Source organism: Lepisma saccharinum, chromosome 7 (genome assembly GCF_977018435.1).
Source record: "Lepisma saccharinum chromosome 7, izLepSacc3.1, whole genome shotgun sequence".
Lineage (NCBI taxonomy): Eukaryota > Metazoa > Arthropoda > Insecta > Zygentoma > Lepismatidae > Lepisma > Lepisma saccharinum.
In genome coordinates, this window is record NC_139235.1 from 8,346,832 (window position 1) to 8,366,216 (window position 19,385).

A 19,385-nucleotide genomic window follows, 5' to 3' on the forward strand; every position below is an offset into this window, starting at 1 on the left:
TGTTCAAAGAGGGAAGATCGAACGTGAAGGGCAAACCACGTGCCAGGGCGGCCTGCTACTGTGGAACACTACCGACAACGCAGAGCATGTGAATGCAATCATTGTTGCTAACCGTCGCGTAAAAATTAAAGAGATTGCAAGTGAACTGAACATATCCTATGGTAGTGTGTCTATGCTGTTTCGTGATCAGATGGATTATCGTAAACTGTGCTCTCGCTGGGTGCCGCACTTGTTAACCGACCGGCACAAAAATAAACGTTTTCATGCTGCTGTCATTTCTTCGGCGTTATTCCATGGATGGTCCAAAGTTTCTAAGCATAATCACCACAGGAGATGAGTCCTGGGTGCACCAATACACTCCCGACAAAGAGGGCATCCATGGAATGGAGACACAAGGATTCGCCACCACCATGAAAAGCCAAAACCTGTCCAACGGTTCGAAAGGTCATGCTGACGATCTTCGATTCCGAAGGAGTTGTTTACGTTGAGTTTGTGCCCCGAGGAACAACAATCAATGCCGCAACATACTGCGAGATTTTAAAGAAGCTGAGAAAAGCCATTAAAGATCGAAGGCCCGAAAGATTGAGTGATGGGGTTGTTGTTCTTCACGAAAACGCTACCCCCCCCTCTACAGCTGATGTCACACAGGATTTACTGCAGAAATTCTAGTGGGAAGTGTGGTCTCATCCTCCCTATAGCCCCGATTTGGCACCCTGTGACCACCACCTTATTGGTCCTCTCAAACAAAACCTAGGGGTCAGCGTTTCACGTCAGATGAGGAAGTGCAGGAAGCAGTCTGAAAGCGGTTCAAAGAAATTGGACGGAATTTTTACAACCAAGGAATCGAAAAACTGGTCACACGATACAAAAAGTGCTTGGAACACCTTGGTGACTGTCGAAGAAAGTAAAATATTTATGCGTTTCCGTCCAATAAGTTTTTGTTTCAATGTGTTTGTTTGTTTTTTACAGGGGGGTGTAACTTACCTTCTGTCACAGAAGTACCGGGAATTTGTAATTTAAAAGGCCCGCGCAAATGATTTTTTAAAAATCTTTTTTTCCGTAAATTGGTAGCTCTGTACTTAATTACTATGCCAAACATGAGCGCGATCTGTCAACCAGTTTGTTTACAGCAGGAGGTTGAATCAGTCCACTTCAGTAATGCATCACGATTTTTACAATGAACGAAATTATTGAACAAAGAGATTGCCTTAAATTTTGTGTTGCGAACGGAATTCCGTGTGCTGACTCGCTAAAAATGTTAGAAAACACTTATGGTGAATCAGTTTTATCAAAAACACGGGCTTACAATTGGTACAAAGCCTTCAAGGAGGGCCGAGAGATCGTCGAAGGCATGCCTCATTCTGGACGACCTTCGACCTCTTCAACCGATGAAAACATCGAAAAAGTGTAGGAAATTGTGCTCGATAATCGCCATTCCAGCCTAAGAGAGATAGCTACTGACCTTAACATCTCTCACGAGTCTGTTCGTTCGATTTTGGTGGCTATTTTGGGTATGAGACACGTCGCCGCACGGCTTGTTCCAAAAGAGCTGAATTTTCTTCGAAAACAGTACCGTGAGCAGGTCTCTTTAGACATGCTGGATCGCACCAATTCTGATCCCACATTCATGGAACGCATCATAACTGTTGATGAGACAAGGTTCTATGAGTTTGACATGCAAACAAGTCAACAGTCATCAGAATGGAGGACAAAAGACGAGCCGAAACCGAAAAAAAACCACGTCAAAGTCGCTCAAAAGTCAAGGTGATGCTCATTGTTTTCTTCGATATTCGTGGTTTGGTGCATCATAAATTCATTCCCGAGGTACAGACGGTCAATAAAGAATACTACTTGGCCGTATTGAAGCGTTTGCGTGAGAAAATCCGTCAGAAACTGCCAGATTTGTGGAAGATCAATTCGTGGATTTTACACGACGATAATGCGCCATCGCATAGAGTGACAGTTGTGACCAAATTTAAGGCCAAAAACACAATAAATACCATCGAAGAACCACCGTATTCACCAGATCTGGCCACTGTGCGACTTCTTTGTGTTTCCAAAACTAAAATTGCCACTCTGGGATACCCATTTTGATTCGATTGAAGCCATAAAGCAAAATTCGTGGAAGGAGCTGAAGGCCATACTGGAAAGCGCCTATAAAAAGTGTTTTCAAGACTGGAAAAAACACAGGCATATGTGTGTTGCATCAAATGGGGCCTACTTTGAAGACGACAAAATAAATAGTGATGAATAAATCCAAATTGTGCATTTTATTTAACAATTCCAGTTACTTTTTTGACAGAATATACTTTTTGATTCACCCTAGTACTTATAAATGTAGAAATCCTATATATCCAAAAATACTCCCATCAATGGTTGCGTGGATCTCTATTGTGCTCCAATTTCAAATAATCACTGAATGAACATAGCTCCTGGACTGTTCCAGAAAGGTACACTGGGAGCCAAGGTCAAATGTGTTACCAAAACCACAGCAGAAGGTAAAACATAGGAGTGGATCAATATTGTGATCCACACGATCACTGCAGTGTTACGCACTGTTCTCTTCAAAGTAGTCCCCTCTATTGGTGATATACTCTCAACACTTCTTCCATTGTTGAAACACTTGATTGAACACATTTATCACGATGGCATGCATTTCTTTCATCACATTATCTTGAATCTACTTTATGGAGATGACGTCCTTTCAAATTGGCTTAAAGTTGGGGAAGGATAAAGTCTGCCAGAGGAATGTATGACCCCACACATTGTCACTTTATAACATTCAATTCTAATCCTCCTCCCAACTCAGGCCTCTTCCTGCAACTATCAACCCTGAAATGCACTAAACTTTTCTGGTAACATGGTGTAAATTTATGATGGACAATGCTCTTCAAACCAAAAGAACCAACATCAGTTGGATCACTAAACAACTCATCTGTACTTTCTTTTCACTGACGCCAACACATTTGATGTTTCTCCATCGAGATGTGATGCCAAGATCCTGTGCTGACATCCACTTCTATTGTCATGGTTGTTGTTTGTTCATGGTTGTCCAGGCCTCTGAGCTTCACCAACTGATGTTCTGCCCTCTTAAACCCCCGTAAGTGTGGAATTTGTTGAACAAGTCGCTACTGAAAAATGTAGATTATTTTCATCAAATTCAGTATATGCCCTCCACACTGTGCTGCTGTAGTGCGGATGGCGTATATATACACGCTTTATTTTTGTTTCAACTATATTTGATTTACTGTGGCGTATATAGTCACACAGACGTTTGACGAGTTAGTTCTTGCTATAGTAGAAACAAAAAGTAGTAGCAAGAGAGGAAAAAGACAAAAAAAAGAAGACTAAACTAATTTTTCCCTTCTTTTTTCTCTCTTGCTACTATTTTTTGTTTCTACTACAGCAAGAACTATCTCGTCAAACGTCTGTGCGACTATATACGCCACAGTAAATCAAATATAGCTGAAACAAACAAAGTGTATATTGATTGATTGATTGGGTGTTTTAAGTCCACTTTATGGACAGTAAGGCTAATCGGGACTGGACCTACAGTTTAAAGAGGGATCCGAACCACTTGTGCCTCCACCGGGTATCGAACCCGGGACCCCTTGATTACAAGGCAACGACGCTACCACTGCACCATCGGGAGCAGCACAATGCGGGGAGCGTATATATATGCCATTCACACTTAAGGGGTTAACTGGATCAAACAATAGCACTTGGTTCGACTCATATGCTTGGTTAAGCAATTGAAATGCATCTGGAATTTTTACAAATTTGCAGCACAATTTCTCTCTCTCTCTCCGACACACCCACACACACACACACATATGTAAACACATTGTTCACAAACCAGATTAAAAGCTTGAGCATGTGCTCAGATGCATGGCTGTAGCTGATAGCAGAAGGAAGCAAATGATGCTTTGGTGTCAAAACCTGACACGAGATGTGCTCGGTAGCTGCAGCACAATCTCTCTCAGTTAACCTATTTTTAGCACGTTTTCAACACACCTTGTACAATGACCAGCTTACATAATTTTACATCTTCATGTATGAAAATAATTTCAGATTACAGGAATCTTTTACTTTGGAAGCTCCGAGTATAATATGCTGTGTGGTTTTTACGCACACAGCTGCAAAAAGGGCAATATGTATGTAAAACTGTATTTCTTTGTACATGCTCTGGCCTAGGTTGCCTTTTGGCCGTCCCTCAATGGATTAAGACAGTTTCTTAGGTGCAACGATACACACAGAGTATAAGCGGCGAATGTGTAGGGACCCCTGCATGATCAACTTCGGGGTGGGTTAGCACTATTAGTAAATAGTGTGCTCGTAGAGTGAAGTCTTGAGAAGTGCAATTCTCTGTGTTTTGGGGCAAAACACAACCGGGAGCAGTTGATATTGGATGTGTAAAGGAAAGATGTATATATGGCGAAGGATAGAAGTGTAAATAAAGGTTGTACATAAAGAGATAACTCCAAGACACATTATTCTTGTCAACTAATATCAGTTATAATTATATACAATATTAATATCTTTGCTGTCAATACCATGTTCTTCTTTGCTCAATTATAATACAGAAGAAAATATGTTTCCAGATTTTCAGGTATCAAGTTCATCTGATTGTCAGATGGCATGTTTGTTTACATGGAAAACATTCTTTCTGCCTCAAAAGATGGTGCTAGGCAGTATTCATTTGCAGAATTTCCACTGAATGCTTCTGAAGATTCACCATGCAATGACAAATTAACCATATGAGCAACTGCAAACTTTGGTTACTTGATGCAAAAGGCAACAAAATGTAACATCCAGGACAATATGGAATGCCTCGAGAGCAAACTGTGTGTGATGGAATACTGCATGACAGTGTTACAAACACTACACAAACTTTCACTGCTTTGACATTCAAGACTAACCTAATAAATGTAGTTTCTAATGTTATATTACGCATCATTTATATTACAAATGTACATACTTTTAGTTCATAGCATGTAAAAAATGCAACTTATTTAACTTGGTGTGTTTGTTTTGGTAGAGACATGCACCTGTAGGTTGCCCGTTTCCATTAGCAGTATTTCCACTGTCATGCAATATTGCTAATTTCTGATCTAGAATTATCTTAAGGAAATCAAGTAGAAGTTGCAAAAGCATAAAATATACCTGTGGACGAAAAATTACACAAAATCAACAAGTAGGGCTACACAAACAAACTACATTTTATTGACTTAACAATCATTCCACTTAAATGTAAGTAACCACAAAGACGTGATAGAAGATATTCATACAACCAAATGTTATTCAACCTGATTCATTAAAAATGAAAAATCTTTCTAAAAATAACTAAACTTCTATACATCATGCACTGTCACTGCTTTCTCAAACTGTCATATGCTGGGTATGTACAAAGTTTTTCATCTGCATAACATCTTAAATCAAGTCCACAACTGTAGAAATGCAGATTATGCAATTTTGATACTGGGATTGAAACTAAAAATTTGTCCCAAACCCTATTTTTGGAAATCATTTATAACTGATTTTCCAGATCCCAAAGAGAGATATTTCAAAAGGATGCAGTTTTCTGCCCTATATGCATGGAAATGTGTAGTTTTCTATCCATATATTAGAAAACCATCACTTCTGACAAACATTGCATTAGAATTGGAATTGGAGATGTGATACATATACCTGAATTATATCTCTGCACACGAACATACACACAGTTTATGAGAATTATGATCTTGGCAAAACATTTACAGAAATTTATTCCTGGCCACAACCCTTTCTTAAATGCTTCTTAATACTTCGCTTTCTGGGAAATGCTTGGTTGCATGTTGCACAGGTATATGTTTTCTTTCCAGTGTGGGATGCTGAATGAGCTTTGTTGCATGTTGAACACACAAATGGCTTCTCTCCACTGTGAATTTGTGAATGTTTTCTAATATAGTGCTTCCTTCCAAAGGATTTATTACAAATTGAGCACCAAAATTGTTTTTCTCCTGTATGAATTCTCATGTGGGTTTCTAATTGATCTCTGCAACCAAACACTTTGCTGCATTCTGAACAAGAAAATGCATTCTTGGAAGTTAACAATGTAAGAAAATGGGCTTCACTAACATCTAATTGTGAGTTAGGTTCACCCTTCATCACAGAGCCACCAGCTGCAGTTTCATCCAACCACAATTCTGTAGTCTCCGCTTCTGACACTTCACCCTGATAACACGTTTTGTTTGAAAGTGAAGAATTTTCTTGGAACTGTGAATTATCACCAGTTTCCATATGTCCTCTTCTAATATCACAGCTTTGCAATGAGTACCTGCAAGTCAAATTTGATAATTAAAAAACGTTTTTCAACATGAGGACATTGTAAGTGCATCATTCCGTGTCCACTGAGAAGACCATCTGTAACCAATCATTCCGACTTTGCTGAAATTTGTATTTGTTTCCTCCAGTATTTTAAGCATGCAAGTAATTGTTTTGTGAAAAAATGCTCCAGAATTATAGCATATTCCCTACTACAGGTAAATAGATTCTGTTATTCATTATAATGATTCCAGTCATTTGATAACTTTGATAGCAATGTTACTTCAGTTACTTATTTTTACTATAGTTTTTGAGAATACCATACCTATGCAAGTGGCATATCAATTCAAATTTGATATATGAATATTGCAATTAGGGTGTTACCCAAATTACATAATTATTACAATTATACACAAATAAAATTTGGTAGAATTAAGTATTTATGTTCACATCAACATATTTTTCTTGAGAATAAATATTTCATTATCATTCTTCCTCGTTCTCACAATTAGCCGAAAGTGGCAGAAAGCAACTATAGATAAGAGAATAATTAAATAAACCATTTATCCTCATTGTCATGATTGAGAGAAGTGGAAGAATAGATGAGGAGGTAAACAAAGGAGGACAAATGAATGGTGGTGGACTATATCAAAGCGTTCAAAGATTAATATGGAATAGGGATGTACCTATGAAATGCAAGAAGGTAATATGTAACACATACTATGTGCCAATAATTAGTATGGAGCAGAGACTTGGACAATGACATAGAGAGACAAAGAAAAGATGCAGGCAATGGAGATTAATTTTTTAAGGAGTCTTGAGGAAGACTAGAAGGGATAGAATAAGAAATGAGGAGATTTGACAGACAGTGGGTGTAGTGAAGCTTCAGGACAGAATAGATCAGGCACAGATGAGATGGTTCGGCACAGAGGATGGATGCAGAAAGACTATCAGTAAGAGCTTACAATGCACAAGGAGTGGGAATAAGGTCAAGGGGGAGACTAAGATGTCGGTGGAAAGAGCAGATAGTGGAGAGTGTTACGAGACAAGATTGGAACACCTTGGAAAGAGAGGAGTTGTGAAAGACCAGGAAAAAAATGGAGAGGCTTGACTTCTATGCCGACCCAGCCAGAGGCAGGAAACAGCAAAGGATGATGATGATGATGTCATGATTAGCAAAAGTTACAGAAAAGTGACGCAAAAGTAGGAGAAATACATACATTTGAAAACTATGTATATTAACTAAAGAAAATTGTCGTTTCTGCAGGAAAGTCAATAACTTGTACATACTTTTTGCAATATGATAAAATTATTGAGGAAACTGTCGTGTAAACCTGACTGTTCTAAACGTATTGTAATTTTAAAGTTTGTGAACAAATACTATCTCGAAAATAACTGTAATTCCAGAAACTCTATCATTCTTGTAACAATAATTTCTTGCTGGTGAGATCTTATATACTGACGATGATCAATGCTGTTAACGTACTGAGCCATTTATTGCTGGCACTATTCCCTTGTCAGTGCAGTGGAAATTCCATCGTTCGTTTTTGCACTGCAAGTTGTGTCTTAGACAGCAATTAATGACATTTTGGTGTCTCTTACACCATGAATATGCACAGGATTTGTTCCGGGATTGACGCAAACGAGGCCCTTTTTTCCAGTGGTGCAGCAAACGAGGCATGTTTCTCCCCAAAAATAGCGATGCAGCTAAAAAAACGTAGCTGTTAGCAGGAATATATTCATATATGTCACTTAGTTATCTGGATATCTGAATTCTTCAGATACTAATTAAATAAATTACGCAGATATCTATAATCTACAATCTAGATAATCTGTATCTCCATGTAATAGACTGTCTTTATGAACCTCCTGCAACATTAAGGGTTATTGTCGATTTTTTCTGACACTGTTGCCACATTCAAAATTCACCTCAAAATGCCAAGAAAAAATGTACCTGTAGCGAAATTTTCGCTACAACTACAGGAATTTTGTAGCTTCGCTACCGCTACAACTACAATTTTCAAAATGTAGCGTCGCTACAGCTACAGCTACAAATTTTGTAGCTAGCTACAGTAGCGACGCTACAAGTAGCTCGCTACTTCTGACCACTGAATCCACCCAATTCCCAACACACACACACACACACACACACACACACACAGGACATTTCCAAGTTTCATTAATGTGTTGTTTTTTAAGCGAAAAATCAATTCTAGAAAATATTCCTGCACAAGCAGCAACTCTGCCGATGTCAGCTGTGCATTGATAAGCATGATTTTATGACATTTTAAAAGTATATAGCGCAAAGGAATTATGTTATGTGATAATACCTCAGCTTATAAAATCTGAGTCTTCTAAATCAATTATTGATTGTGTACAATGGCCACAAAATGAGATTTCAATGAATATTTTCACTTGTGTATTGAGTATTGTACTTGTAATGAATTTTAACAATTTGGCGTGCACGCACACGCACACACACGCACACACACACGAGATGTACTATGTAGAAATATCAGCGATAAATGCAGACCTGACCAGGACTCTGTTAGTAGAGCAATGGCACACTGCAAGATACAGATATCCAGCCTGCATTTTTCACTGATATTTCACATAGCAAGAGATGATTATGGACTAATTATCAACAAATCATGTATGTCACTTTTAATTAGCATTTGTAGGTCCTCGGTTTCAGAAAGTTTCAAACCTTGAAGTTCTGAGATATCAGCAGGCAACATCAGATCAACAGTTGTCTTTCACGGACAGACAGAAGGATTGAACAAGTTAATTTATATTGGGTTAGGCTACTATTTCGTAGGTCTGTCAGTTTTCTCTTTATATCTCTGGTGGTTTCACAGAAATGTTACATACTATTTTTATATACATATAAATTTACCTTAAATAACACTTTTTAGAAAACTACAATTTGTATACAACCCATATTTGTTATGAATTTTTCATAAGTTTGTTTCCCTTCTTTGATCAGGTCTCAAAATTGTATCTTTCGCATTCGCATAATGTAGTGGAGGCAAGGTTTTCCATTCAACACTTGGGTTTACTTGTGGCGTATTTTATGATCTCCCTGTAGTTATCACCAGCAAGTACATAGCATTGTCTGCCAAGGACCACTGACACTCTGTACTCCTCCATCAGAAATCAACAGAGCTGGGTTGACAACAAGGGCAATTAATACAAATGAAACAACCCTATATCTATAAGTGCTGGAGATTCTTTCATGATACAGAAACTGTATATTCTGACATCCTCCTGTTGACAAAAGTGTATCAAAATAGCCCATTCTAACCATGTCAAAGTGAGTAAAAATAATTGGGATATTTCCCAATAACTACACATTTCTGTAAAGACTTAAGCTCAGAACAAATTTCTCTTAATAACCTTTTATGCTATCATGTAATATCTAAGAAACTAAAACATAAAATACACAAAACAATAATTTTGCCTGTAGTATTATAAAGATGTGAAACTTGGTCCTTTCCATTAAAAAGGATCATAAATGAAGAGTATTTGAAAATAAAATACTTAGAAAAAAATATTTGAACCTAAAAAGGATGAGGAAACAAGTGAGTGGAGAAGGTTACATAATTTAGAACTGCATAATATGCATTCATGTCCAGATATTATTAGAATAATTAAATCAAGAAGACTTAGGTGACAGGCCATGTGGCACGAATGGGAGATGGGAGAAGAGTTTACAGGATTTTTGTTGGGAAACCTGATGGTAAGAGACCTGTAAGAAGGTCAAGATGAAGAGTTTTACAAGGTTAAGACCAGTACAACCAACCATGAGGTACTACTCTTTGTCCTGGGAATTTATGGAGCAAGCAAATGAAAGTAAGTCTCTGGGCAAGCAGTAACTCGACCAATGTAAACTTGCAAGGAAACGAGATTATGTGGAGGATGAAAAGAGATTGCAGTTGCCTGCCGTTTGCATAAGCGTGTATGGCTTTGCTCCAGATATTCTCTGGATTGAGTAAAGGTGTTTGGTGTTGAATGGGAAATCTTGCCTGTACTACTACAGATTCCGATCTATGGTGACGAAATTGCACACCTCTTGCAGCACCATCAAGCGGGAAGAGAACGAAGCTGCCAGTCGCATGGGCACGTTGGACCGTTGACTGTGTGTGACAGGTGTGGTCAGTGCGTATCGGGAAGAATGCTGCCGAAAATCAGTGCATATTGGGAGGGTTACATATCTGCACTTTCCGACGTAAACTACAGTGATAGTGCCATTATAAAACTGTGCAAGCACCGTGGATTCACTGTCCAAAAATGGCATATCATGGGTGTTGAAAGGGGTAGGTAAGGCAAGGTGTGGGATGATTCCCATGGGGCAGAAACAGGCCAACCCCCGGCCTGCCACTAGCTGCACACCAGCTACAATTCGAGACGTCTGGGCGCTGCTCATCAGGGAGAATCCAGCCACACAGAGAAGTATCACGAACCTGCTACAAACATCACTGAAGACAGTGCACACCATCATTCACCGCGATTTGGTTTGGAAAAGCGATGCAAAGGGCATGTTCATAAGCTCAAAACAAGGTGTCAAGTCACACATCTCGCTCCAAAAAATGGCAGATGAAACTGGACTTCGTGCCATTCGTTTCACAGACATTACAGTGAAGTCACCTGATGCCTCACCGAAGGACTTTTGCACCTTCAGCCTGCTGAAACGAGCCTTGTCTCACAGGAGACCCCGCACCATTGAAGGGCTATGGAAAGCCTGTCAGGAGGAGTCATTGAGGCTGGGCATGACTACACTTCGTGTCAGTCTCCTACAGTGGAAACTTCGCTGTCGGGCAATTGCCAAGATGCAGGGACACCAAATAGAGCACTCTCGATGGTGGCGACATGGTTTCTCTTAAAGTAGGTGCAGTTTGAAATCGTCACCATAGATTGGAAACAATCTCTGTACATTTGATAGGTTGATAAGTTGATAGGTACCACCATTTCCCGAGATATATCAAATCATAAATATGGCGGACTCTTTTCAAGGTGGTGGCTGTTAGCACACACATCGCAATTGACTACTTAACTGAACATATCTTAAGTAGTATAACAATTCTAGCAAGTCTTTTGCTTTTATCGAATTGTCAATGATTCCGGACCTAACCACCAAGACAGTAATAAAGAGAGGCTTCTTTGGCACTATCCTCCATTTGACAAACATAATTTCAAGTTGTTAGGCACAGGGCAAACTAAACAAAAAAGTCATAACAGTAGATCAGAAAGTTATCCTGAGTTATTTCCACAATTTTGACAAATATTTTCATGAAGATGTTTCCTCCCTGCAGATTTCATGAAACAAGTTTCTCCCTAATATCAGATAACCCCCTGTACATGTCAAGTAGAGAGATAAATGAAAGCTGTGGAACAAGAAAATGCAGCCAAGTAATAATTTCATTGATTTGAAACACTTTTGAGAAATAAACCAAAAAGGAGCCAACCAAAAATGCTGCAGTAAAAATTGTTTTTTTCCTATTACTTCTAACACTATTCACGACACAACCAAAAATATTTTTCATTTCATTCATTCCTTATTTTCAGTAGTAGTTGTGTGGTTAGGCAGCCGGTTGGGACATATTACATGACTAGGCCTTTTCAAATACAGTAAAACCTCGTTAATCCAAACTAATGGGGGGGGGGGGTTAAGTTGACCGGTTTAACGAAATTCTGGACCTAAAAGAACAGTAGAAAGTGCATTAAAATTCTGTTTATAAAGGGCATAGGCCTAAATAATACACTATACAGTACAGTAAAACGTAAAGCAATACGACAATGAAGTACGTAAACAGAATTTCATCAGTGGTTGACTGCCTTTTCTTTGGGAAGCTATCCCATGGACGTTGGATGCACGTATTCTTAGCCATTATGCAATATGACGAATGCGATTGTTGACTTCTAGCCACATTTAAAACCTTGCATTCTACTACTACTTTTTTTCCCATGTCCGGAATAAGGGAAGTTAGACTTATCAGGGTCCAGATTAACGAGGTTTTACTGTATATTATATTTTATGCTCCTGAGGAATATGTCAAATTCTTATTAAAATACTCCTCATTTTTAAAATAGACAATACTAATAATAAACTACATGTCAAAGTTTACGGTTATAATTTTTAATCAGTAACAATTTCGAAATTACGTTTTGTGTGTTTCATGCATTGGTATATTCTAGGGATGGGACCGATTAATCGGTACTCTATCGGTATCGGCCGATATAGGCATATCGGTGTATCGGTTTATCGGTAAAATTACCGATTATTTTACCGATCCGATATATCGATAAATATCTTATAATTTAGTGCAAAATTCTGCCATGTTGTTGTAATTTTTATGGATAATCTCCATGTCCTACTTTCTGAAAAAGTAAATGTCTAAATATTCAACTTCTTTTGCATTGCAATCAGCTCGAAACACACATTTATTATGGAGATCAATGAAAATTTCAGGGTCTTCAAGGACCATTTCTAATTTTATATCGGATCGGTAGAATATCGGTTATCGGTATCGGTAAATTTTATATCGGTACTGTATCGGTATCGGCCAAAATTTCATATCGTCCCATCCCTAGTATATTCGGTATTTATCAATTGAAGGGCTCTGGAGTCCAAGTGACATTTTGGTCATTATTTAGTTTATAAAGCAGCAAGGTTGTTAGAAGCTATATTGTAGATAAATTGTTTTCAAGTTGTGTTTACAAATTTCACAATTACTCAATGCACATTTCATGACATGACAATTTCATGTGAAAATTGAAGAAATTGTGAAATTGTTTTTACTTTGTAACTCAATAATGACCAAAATATCACTCACCATGTTATACCCTCAAGCCCTCCAATTATAATTTCGAACAATGTTGTGAATGCCTGTAACTTTATACATGGGTAATACTGATATAATGACAAACGTTTTGTTACAGAAAGAATATGTAACATTTCTTTCCTAAAAAAGAAAATAAACCTTTCATTGAATTTACTTCCACACTCCTACAATATTGCTAAATACACTACATTCAAATCAAAAGTCAGAAATGAACACTTTTGAATTTTACTCAAATTACTTGCAGAGGAAAGTTTTGAGGAAACATCATTACTATTGCGACACACTGTTACACCCTTGCCAAATAAATTTGTACACTTACCTTTCTCCATCAGTAGCTGAGCCATCATTTTCAATCTCCAGTTCAGTCTTTATCACAATATCAGGTTCAGTCTCTATCACATCTTCACGTTCGGTCTTTATCACAACTTCAGGTTCTACTTTAACATTCACATGACCATTTTCAAAAACACTTCCAAGTACAAACTGTGCACTCTCATCAAGTGTGTCCACTTTACTTTCCTGCTGTTCTAATGCATTTGTCACAGTCTCAATCTGGAAGTTCTGTTGACAGGAGCTACCACCAAGAGTATCGGGAGCATTGACATCCATCCTGTCATCCGCTGGTTCAGATTTAATGGCTGTTGAAGCATCTATCTCCAAAGTGTAGTCACTGATTGTCTCATTGTGTGGAGAAAAACTGGGGTCAACATCTTGGGGTTCAGTTTTGATTGAGCAAATCATAAACTCAGGAGTTGGAGGCTCTTCCGATGAGGATAGATGACATCCACCAATATCTGGTTCCACGTGCGGGGGTGAAGCTAAGGAACTTGAAGCCTGAAAAGAAATTATGCATGTGAATAAGAAGCAGTACTCAAACTGAAGACATAATAAAAAGTGATACAAAGTTATTTTCTAAATCCTCACACCAGAAGCAAAAATTGAAGTGAAAGGTATCAAATGATTCTTTGTTGCCTGGGAGATTAAGACAATAAAATTCAAAATAGCAACTGTTCAAGCGAAAGACATGTTCGCTGTGTTTTAGAGAGAGCCCATTGTTGCAATGCAATGTCTCATTACATAACATACTAGAGAAGCGACTATCTCTCCAACAAAGGTTGAGCACCAAAATGGAGAACACTTGCATACAAACTGGTGTTATGATTGTACAACTTACATACTCTGAGACATAAGAATATTGATATTTCCTCTATATAGGTAAAAAAAAAAAAATTGGAATTGTCAATGACATTCTGTGGGTGCACCACACATTGGTTTAGCCTATAGTCCAGATGGTGTAGTATGACTCCCATCTCTACAGCATCCTGATGGACTTCCCATACATCTTGAGGGGAAAAGATGTGTCTAATTTCAGCGACGAGTTAAGTTGGGACAGCCCTGTTCCTTGCCACTGATGCCAAAAATATGGTGCATTCTATAAAATCTTCAAACATTGTGAAATAAGGTGCATTCTGTGACCTCTACAATTATTTATACCAAAGAAGATGTACTCAAACAGTTTTTGTCTACCAGAAAATATGTTGGCTACTCTCCAAGACTGAACTGAAATTCAAGGCTAAACATAAGTTCCTTTCACTAAGTTCAATTGGTACATATACCTTACAAAGAATGTGAAAAACTGCTCAAATGAATGTCAAGGGGTTCAATGAAGTATTTTTTTTTTGTCAGCAATTAGGGAATGAATTGGAAACACTTGGCCGCGGTGGCTCAGTCAGTAACGCGTCTGACTACCATGCTAAATGTCCCGGGTTTGATCCCCGGCCGGTTCAAATCCGGGAACTTTTCTAACGGTGGAAGCGGCCCCGGCACCCACCCAGCGTCGAATAACATGGGTACCTGGGGGAAACCCTGGGGGGTAAAGGCAGTCAGGGGCATGATGCTGATCACATCACCCCCACTCACAACAGGATCAAGAAAATGTGGGCCATTACCCCCACACCCTCTATACGCCTTCATGGCGTGGTGCTATGCACAGGGGAACACTTTACCTTTACTTTATTAGAAACACTTCATGTAAATGGCTTACCTGACAAAGCAAAAAAAAAAAAAAATACATGTCCAAATCATAGAAAAGACTGATACCAATGATAATATAGTGTACCAAAAGTCCCATTATTATTCGCCTCCTGGCGCAATGTGAAATCCTCCTTAACATGGCTGGTGTGAGGAAAGTAAACCCACTGCGAACAGCTTCTTGAAGTTCGTCAATTGTCTGATAACGATTATGGGCGACTTACTGTTTGATGTGCTCCCATAGCGCATTATCACAGGATGTCAAATCTGAACTTCGAGGTGGCAATTTCAGAGGTGGTGGTAAATTTGGCAATCCTCGTCCAATCCATTTGTCTCTTGAACACATCAATCCATTTGTATCTGAACACATCATTGAGGTATTCTCTTACACGTACTGCGAAGTGCGCTGGTGCCCCATCCTGTTGGAACCAGATTCGACCAAGAAGACCCAAACGTTCCAATTCTGGTAAGAGAATACCTCAATAACATGTTCAGAGACAAATGGATTGGACGAGGATCACCAAATTTACCAGAACCTCTGAAATGACCAACCCAAAGTCCAGATCTGACATCTTGTGATAATGTGCTATGGTAGCACATCAAACAGAAAGTCGCCCATAATCATTATTAAGACAACTGAGGAACTTCAAGAAGCTGTTCGCAGTGTGTTTGCTTCCCTCACGCCAGCCATGTTACGAAGGATTTCACATCGCACCTGGAGGCGAATAATACTGAGCAATGAAAATGGTGGTGTGCACACAGATCCTCTGGAGTAAATGGTGGTCATTTGTCTGATTTAATGGTATAACATCCTCTCATAATACGCATGCTGTTAAAATAACATTTTGCAGGTTTGTCTACAATTCAAAGGGGGAGCATTGGGGGGGGGGGGGGGGGTTATGGGACTTTTGGTACACCCTGTATAAGAGGATAAGAAACACCTACAAGACAGGGCAAATGCAGAAATCACTAGGCAGATATGGGAGTTGCTACGAGACATTTTCATCTGATACGGAAATGGGTAATGCCCTCAAACCATTTGGACAAAAATTAACAGCCCTAAAATGATGGAAAATTAATAGGATCTGACAAACTGGGCCACAAGTCCGTAACTAAAGGCTAGCTCATAAAATTATATTGTAAATTGAAGCAATTTACACTACAAAGTATATTTGCATTACATTTTGTGTAGTACTGCATTACATAATGCATATTCAAATGCTTAAAGCTTTTAATAAAGCCGTTGATTTTAGAATTTCTTGGAAGACTGTAATTTATTTCGGTACTCTCAAAGTTGGTTACTGACTAACCGGTGCTAACGAACAAGATTCCAACAACTAAGATTTTGTTTACGTTTTGATTTAGTGCCTTTGTATTTTACTTTCTGAGCCAAAATTGAGGTTCATAGCAGAGAATTATAAAGCTTCTGTTTTTCTGTGATCCACGTTATCTACAGTAAGTTTAGGAATTCAGTGGTGATTGATTTTGTGGCCATGGTGGTTCAGTCAGTAACGCATCTGACTACCATGCTAAAGGTCCCGGGTTCGATCCCCGGCCGTTCAAATCCGGGAACTTTTCTAACATTGGAAGCGGCCCCGGCGCCCACCCAGCATCGAATAACATGGGTACCTGGGGGAAACCCTGGGGGGTAAAGGTGGTCAGGGGCGTGATGCTGATCACATCACCCCCACTCACAACCGGATCAAGAAAGTGTGGGGCATTACACCCACACCTCCTATACGCCTTCATGGCGTGGTGCTAAGCACAGGGGAACTATTTACTTTTTTTTTTTGTCCTGTGCTGTGTAAGATGTGTTATGCCTCACGACAAGCATAAGATAGAAGAGACTAGGAACTGGGTATTCGTGCTTTATGTAGACATATCAGTACGGAATTTTTATATGCGCTGTTGACTGAGAATCGTGTAAGATTAGACTAATTTGCCTTTCTATTCATTATACATACAATCTTCTAAGAAGTCTCAAAACAGACAGGTTGAGTGTGATCGATCTAGGAAAATCTAGACATCTTTCACTGTAATTTAAATTGACATAGTATGAAATTTAAGTATAATGATAGAATAAATCTTTCTTGTAGCCTACAAATGAGTTTTACCTGCATACATGTACACTTATTTTATTTTGTCCAAGGAAAATCAGGAAAATCAAGACATATTTACAAATCAAATTTTACTGAAAAAGAAGAAGAAAAACACATGCATGGTCAACGTTACAAATTCTTACAGTTTAACATTATATGGTTCATGTCATTCACCTATATTTGGATACAATGACTTTTCATGGTAACTCCACAGTACACTATTTCTTCTGGGGGTTAATGTATTGTGCAACGGGTAGTTTTTAAAAACAGAGGAAGATATTGTTACGATTTTCATTTGACAAGATACAGAGTTTATACACCAATAATGAATACATGTGCTTGCGCATGTGCACCAATGTGAAATGCAGGAACAAGCCTGGGAGTATTCAGTAGAACAGCCGACATACGACACAATGGTAAGAATGTGAATCTTTTAAATATCTGCAGGGCAACTGAAGGTGCACACATCGAGTTGCATTGACCATTTTCCTAAACTCCCGAGAGTTTCAACATCAAGGTATATAAACAAGTGTATTAATTTACATAAATTATTTACACTTCCAATTATCAATTATTTCTTGATCCCTCTAAGTGGAACATGCTGCATATTTACTAAATGTATAAGAAATTGGAATATGTTCTAGGTACAATCCACGACAAGATGCAGCATTTTTAATTAATATTTTTACTTTTATTATTTTACATTCCAAAGAAAAAAGTTGACTCAGTTATTCAAGTATTGAGTTTAAATGTCGATATGTGTATTAATCAATAGTTCCTCACTGTTGTCTTCACCTGGCAGATTGTTATGCAGGTACTGGGGTATAATAGTCTGTGGTTTATATAGCTGGAAAAAAGTGTTCGCACAACTCAATGGAGAATATAGTCACTGTCCCATCCAGTGATAAACAATCCTTGCTGATATAATACATAATTTCAGCAATGTAAGAAGAACCATAACACAGAACGGCTATGTCTGGTAAGTTAACCACAAAATAACACACACAAAAAAAAGATCAGAACCATATACTTTCAGGAGGTATCATTAAGGAAACTTACATGCTTTCTGCACACCAGAGGCAAACAAATGCAGCACACACACACAAATAACATCAAGCTACAAACTGTCAGTTAAAAACAATGGAAAAATAAATTTACTTCATTTGTATGAAAATTCCACAGAAATAAGTATTAATTTAGCAAATTATATAAAATACACACCGTATCCATACATGCATCATCCAGCAAATTACTCTCTGGAAACTCAGAAACTTGTAGGATTTTCCTTTTTTCTTCGATTAGCCTCTGCATCTGTAACATTAATAATATTAGATATTACTATATTGGCTGACATAAAAATGAAAATAACCTTCAAAATCCATGTTGAAGTTCAATGTTAAACTTAAAATCGAATTACAAATTTTTAGATGCATGGATAGATGAAGATTTCTCTTGGGGGCACACATATTTTTAGTCAGAAAAGTTAGGATCATATTTTAAATCTTCAAAATTCTAAGAAATATTCTAAAGAGAAACACCATTTCTATTTTACAAGAATTAATCTCTGATTACTACTAAACTTTGAAGAACAAAATCACAATTAGGAGTGAAGTGACTCTATCCGATACTTCATTTATCTTACACAAACATTTTTCTTTCTTTTTTAGATCATCAAGGATGAGCCATTAAGCGGCATCATTGTTTTTGTGAAGCAAACTCCATTCTAAATAGTAAAACTAAACAACCTTTATACTAAATCAATAGGTATATATTTGGGAGCAAGGCTTTACGCAAATGAATACAGCATGCAACACAACATTCCACAACAACAGCTGTAATTTTACATCGTAAGGATGGGGACTGACAGTTATTTATTTACGTGTTTTTAAGTGTGGTTTTTACTAATAAAAAGTATCAAAAATGCTTGGAAATTACAGGTTTTTACTTTTGCAGGCCATAGTTTCAGATCATATCTCTGAGTTATTTGCATTTTCTGCATGATTGTACCAATTTTATATTGCATAAAAATCGAAATCTGTTGATTAAATAACATTCAACATAATTCTCAAGGAAGTACAGTGGATCAACGGCACCCAGTAAACATCTACCA

The 19,385-nt window shown here is 38.1% G+C and overlaps 1 protein-coding gene across 2 annotated transcripts in view; it reads right to left on the minus strand.

Annotated features, from left to right (window-relative positions):
• Positions 1 to 5,195: 5,195 nt before the first annotated feature.
• Positions 5,196 to 19,385, minus strand: part of LOC145989713 (uncharacterized) — a 35,312-nt gene continuing 21,122 nt past the window's right edge. For both annotated transcript variants that reach the window (XM_083124963.1, XM_083124962.1), the window contains exons 3-5: positions 18,497 to 18,586; positions 13,465 to 13,979; positions 5,196 to 6,316 (exon numbers count right to left, since the gene is read on the minus strand). In XM_083124963.1, the coding sequence (XP_082981089.1) occupies positions 5,764 to 6,316; positions 13,465 to 13,979; positions 18,497 to 18,586 (1,158 nt within the window). In that variant the 3' untranslated portion in view covers positions 5,196 to 5,763. The remainder of the gene's footprint in view (positions 6,317 to 13,464; positions 13,980 to 18,496; positions 18,587 to 19,385) is intronic.